The sequence below is a fragment of the Camellia sinensis genome, chromosome 3 (genome assembly GCF_055761805.1).
Source record: "Camellia sinensis isolate YWXY chromosome 3, ASM5576180v1, whole genome shotgun sequence".
NCBI classification, from domain to species: domain Eukaryota; kingdom Viridiplantae; phylum Streptophyta; class Magnoliopsida; order Ericales; family Theaceae; genus Camellia; species Camellia sinensis.
The window spans coordinates 87,852,916-87,858,252 of NC_138963.1; the positions used below are offsets into that span (position 1 = coordinate 87,852,916).

At 35.5% G+C, this 5,337-nt stretch overlaps 1 protein-coding gene across 1 annotated transcript; it reads right to left on the reverse strand.

Moving 5' to 3' along the window:
• Positions 1-449: 449 nt before the first annotated feature.
• LOC114296859 (uncharacterized) lies at positions 450-4,509 on the reverse strand. Its single transcript, XM_028241191.2, has 7 exons — positions 4,263-4,509; positions 4,059-4,163; positions 3,835-3,961; positions 3,660-3,731; positions 1,711-1,756; positions 1,289-1,586; positions 450-855 (listed from the first exon to the last, which is right to left on the reverse strand). Exons 1-7 carry the CDS (start codon positions 4,306-4,308, stop codon positions 818-820), a joined length of 732 nt encoding a protein of 243 aa, XP_028096992.2. The 5' UTR covers positions 4,309-4,509; the 3' UTR covers positions 450-817.
• Positions 4,510-5,337: the final 828 nt, after the last annotated feature.

A 5,337-nucleotide genomic window follows, 5' to 3' on the forward strand; every position in this document is an offset into this window, starting at 1 on the left:
ACAAATACTGTGAACCAAATTTACACTTAGGCCAAGTTTGGCATCTACTAAATAATACAAAAAGTCAAAAAGTCACTATCCTATTTAAGTCACATCACCTTATTTAAATCACATCACCTCTCTATTACATCACATCAAACCCAACCCAAACCCAACCCATATAAGCCAATAAGTCAAAAAGTGCACTTTTTTAGAACATTCCAAACCAACCCTTAATAATTGATATATATATATATATATATAAATTTATTTGAAGAATATGAATTTCACATGAAAGGGGTGTGCAAATGAGATTCCCATTACATGTGCCAATCTCATTCCACTTGGGACATAACACAATTACATTAGGTGTTATGGACGCACTCAAACAACGGAATTAAGGAGGCCTAAATGAGATTACGAGGAACAACCGTCTATATTGGGCCGTCTCATACTGGGGAGATCTATCATTTGCCCTTAAATCCTTAAATTTAAAAATTTTGAAATTTTGCAATCCCAACAGTTTTTTGAAATAACCAAGAACAAATGATTTAAACACAACTCCTCAAATCTAATGAACTGTGTGTCCACCATTTAACAACAACACACCTTACAGACAACCCAACAACAACAACAAAAAAGGGCCTAGCTAAAAGGGCAAATAAAATAAATGTTATGAAAACATACTGAAAACACAACATATCAACAATTTTCACTAACAAGCACCAGAAAAATTTGTCATCAGAAGCATTGAAACCTGGATGATGAAGAAGAGCATAGACCTACACAGTGTATCGCTAAACTGCAGACCTTGTTTCTTCACTCCAGATGCTTTGGCTCAGTATGGTGGTGGAGGATAGATTCCTGGGTACGCACCTAATTGCAAAGCAAAATAAATAAACATTCAGCAAATTATGACATGGTGGATGGCAAAAGTAGAGTTTTTGACCAAAACCCATGCCCTTTTAAAATAAATTTCCCAAACCTAAGTAATTTTGAACTAATTTCCCAAATCTGTTTCATGTTATCATGAAATAACGTGTTATCAAAATAAAATCTCAAACTTTATGAGGTCGTGTTTTGCCTGAAGTCTGAAATTGTGTTTCAGATTTGACTTTGTGATTTGAAAAAACGACTTTATTAATATCATGTTTTCAAAATACTTCAATTACAGTAAACACTACTTCCCGAAACAAAATGAGTTTAAGAAATAAGTTCAAAACTGCACAAATTTGGGAAATTAGTTTTAAAATGGCAATGGTTTGGCAAACAAAACTCCTCAAGAGTACAGACCAGAAAGAAGAGTTACCTGGAGGATAATAGGGCGAGGCCTGTGGGGGTGGTGGATATGATGGTGGGGGATATGCTGAAGGTGGCGGGTATGGTGAAGGATAAGCAACTGGCTGAGGTGGAGGATATGAAGATTGTGGATACGCAGCTGAATTGGGTGGGTATGAAGTGTATGGCGATGGTGCCGGGTATGTAGCAGCTGGTGGTGTATAATAAGGGGCTACAGATGCTTGCGGTGGTGTAGAATACATGGGAACTTGGTGGGCACCCTGTGCTACATATGGTGGAGCTGATGGAGCATAGCTTGCTGCTGGCTTCTGCAATAAAATTTAAAGAATCATCATGTTAAAATTCAATGCCATAGCACTCACAAATTCACAATTGGGTAATGGTAAATTTACATAATTTACTAAGCAATATAGTACAGAACACAGAGCTTACTTTGGCATTTGGATAATGCAGTACGAGTCTTACTTCTCCTGCATGCCTGTAAGGAGGATAAGAAGTAGAAATATTGAAAAATGTGATTGTCCATTTATAGACCATTTGTCAAAATCTGCATGAAATAGCTAAATTGTACATGAACAAACAACATGCTACATTACACAAGACCAACAAAAAATAAAAAAGTAATTTGGTTTGATTAATAACTTGACCAGACTGTCTTGACATATTTTTTAGGAAGTTGAAACATTTTCAGATTCTAATCCACCTAATCTTAAATCAGAGAAGGATATTTTAAGATCTTTCTGGAAGAAATGAAGCCTACCAGTTGTCTTGTTCCCTTTAAGCCCAAATGACATGCTCCTCCCCTCTTTCAAAGGATCAAACAAAGAGACAACAAAAGGTTGAAAAGTAAAATTAGGGAAATGGATCACAAAATTTCCAAACCCAGCTTCCAACCCACAACTCCCTCCAAAGACAGATGCCTTTAATAGCTACGACGGGAAGCCCATTTTTTTCTTCTTTTACTCACAATCTCTTCACATTTTCTAATATTTGAATTTGCAATATTATTTAAAAGAAATTTAACATTTATATCTGGCGCTCATCACATATGCAGTGTTAAGTTTTTCAGAATTAATATTGGCTTCGCTTCCCAGTTTATGCTTACCACCTCCAACTTGAAATTCTCACCAAAATTCTATCAATTCCCTTCTATGCAAAACTAGAACTGTTAATTTAAAATCTCCCCCGAACTGGATGAGAATTCTTTGATATGCCTAGATGCACTGCCATAGTTGATATGAAATACGCTCAATCTTGCATGTAATACCTCGGTGCTAAGATGTATTATGTTTTTGCAGAATTTTCCACGACTTCTACAAACTTTTAAAGTGAATTGGTACCAGACAGATTTTTTGCAAAAACTCTCCAAGCTATTCCCGGTCATTACAACAGTAAAACTAACAAGGACAGCCAAGCACAATGGGCCCTTCCTCATAAAAATTCACCTCTTTAGGCACACAACTCACTTCAATCAAGAACTTGACATAGTAGATGGCTGAAGTGAAGAGAAAGAAGCTTGCTTCAACTATAATGTATGTTTAACTCCTAAATGTAAATCTGCAGCAAACTATTTTTCATTTATTTGCAATTAGGAGCAAATCTAATGAACCCATAGGATTCAACTAATCTGAAGGACAGTAAAAATATAGAAGGCAATTTCTAATTCACATTTTAACCACAATGACAAAGTTGAAAGATGGGGATAGTGAGTTTCTTCATTATTTTAGATAGTAAAAGCTGAAATATGGGTAAAGTATCTTATATATTATGCAAAGACATTGTTCATTACTAACCCCAAGTTAAGTGGGTTCATGTAACATCAAAAGAATTATATCAATATATTATCAGAAGATCAATTTCTAGGAACCAGCTCCTCTTTTACTCTCTTTCATAGTTTTAATTCCGCTAACCTTATAGTACCAGCTCACCCTGCATAGTTGATATTAAACTTGAGCAATGTTCAGTTAGTGAAGGTGGTGGATTAATACATGAACCAAACGACCTAGAATTTCTTTAGCAACACGATTAGAGCATTTCAGAGTGTATCGATGGTTTTGTTATTTCATTTATTTTCTCCTAGAAGCAAACCATAATTCTAAATTTAATCGAGAGATCACATTGGTTTTCAAATCATTCTTTCTTGGTATGGTCACCAAAATTCCTCCTTTTTCATGCTGTTCAGACAGGTCATTAAAAACAAAAAACCATCCCATACCGACATTTCCCAAGGAAATCCAATTCTATAATTTACACCGTTAGACAACCTCATAATAACCCAATTTATACAGGCGATGACATTGTATTACAATAATAATAATAAGCCAAAAATCTTTGAAAGCCATCAACATTGATAGTATGAAGTATTAGAAGAGAGGATTTACCGGCCAGTTTTAGTCTGTAGCGGCCAACCGCTATCATCGTAACCCTCAGAAAGAACCTTTTGCAATTGAACCCTACACACACCCACCCAAAAGAAAGTCAGACAAATCGAGACACAAACTCTAGCAGAAAGCTCAACAAAATAATAAAAAAAAAAAAAAGAGAGAAAAAACTTACTTTCCGCTGCCAATGAAATCGTCGTAAGTTAGGGTATTGCTGTTCCAAACCACAAGATTGAGTTCTCGAAGCCCTTCAATCAGCGTGAAGGTGAATTTCTCTTGAAACGTAGGGTTTTTGCCACCATCTATGTTCCAAATAACAATTGAAATCAAACGCAAATTTCTCAAAAAATTCATTTAAAAAAAAAAACAAAAACAAAAGCAAAACAGACAGATCTGAACCTGTGCAGGTGCGGGTACGGAACTTGTTGCTAGCGTATTCGAGGCAAACGTAGGGATCTTGCCTGGAAATCCATTCGGTGTCCTTCAATTTGTTGCAACCCACGACTGTATCAAATATTAGTAACCGGTTACAAATTCATAATCAACACAAACAAGAAGAAGAAGAAGAAGAAGAAGAAGAAGATGATGATGATGATGATGTACCTGTGACTTCAAGGAGGTGGCCCTGAATACCAGTGATCATCGACATTATTGAAGGAGCAAGAGCAGCAGCAGGGGATGACGATGCGAATGGAGTTGACTTGAGAATTGGTACATTTATTTGAATATTCTTCCCCAAAAGTCACCTTTATAACATGTTCGCTTGTAATTTTTGCAAGGGTGGATAATTGCACGGATTTGACTATTCTCTTTCTGATTGGTTATTTATTTATTTATTTATAAATTACTCCAATAAAGAAAATCAAAAATATTTGGGACCTATAATAGAGGACTTCACGACCTTCACTCATGTATTAATCATTAATGTGCTTGAATTTTTTTTAAGAGTTATGTCTGACAATGGCCCTGTTTAGTAGAACTTATTTTCAACTTATTTCAGCTTTTAGCTTAATTTAAACTATTTTGATGTGTTTGGTTCAGCTTAACAATACAGCTTATAATTTTTTGTAAGTCAAAAATCAACTTATTCTTTAAGTGGGGAGGAGAAGCTTAATTTATAAGTCAAAAATCAACTTATGTTCACAGTTATAAGCTATAAGTTGTTAGGCTATAAGTTATAATTACTTTCCCACAGCTCTACCAAACGGGGCCAATGACATAAATAATTCAGGTTATTTTAGAAGTTACGGAGTTGAATTTTGTGAGTATCTCTATAAAGAAATTAGAAGACACGATAAAAGGTGTTCTACGAATTAGAGTTAGAAATTGAGAATCGTCGTTGATTTCTCTCTCGTCAATTGGGAATTTTAAAAGTTATGGAGTTGTATTTTGCGAGTATCTCTATAAAGAAATTATAAAACACTGTAAAAGGTGTTCTACGAATTAGAGTTAGAAATTGATAATCGTTGTCCATCTCTCTCTCTCTCGTTAATTGGGAACCCAGTTCCGATTCGTAGCTCGAATTCGGAAGCTCGAATTTGGCTCGACACCAAAACGACGTGTCTTTTTTTTTTCTTTTTTCCTGCGTTTTTGTTGCAAAAGGAAGAAGAAAAAGAATGGAGAAGAAGAAGAAGGGTGGGTCTGAAATCAAACCCAAACCCCCCCACACACAGAGCAA

Coding starts and splice junctions, on each gene's coding strand:
- LOC114296859 (XM_028241191.2), bottom strand. CDS start 4,308: ATGTCGATGATCACTGGTATTCAGGGCCACCTCCTTGAAGTCACAG. Junction 3,732..3,834: donor GATTTCATTGGCAGCGGAAA/GTAAGTTTTTTC, acceptor GGGTGTGTGTAG/GGTTCAATTGCAAAAGGTTC. Junction 856..1,288: donor CTCGCCCTATTATCCTCCAG/GTAACTCTTCTT, acceptor CTTTGCAATTAG/GTGCGTACCCAGGAATCTAT.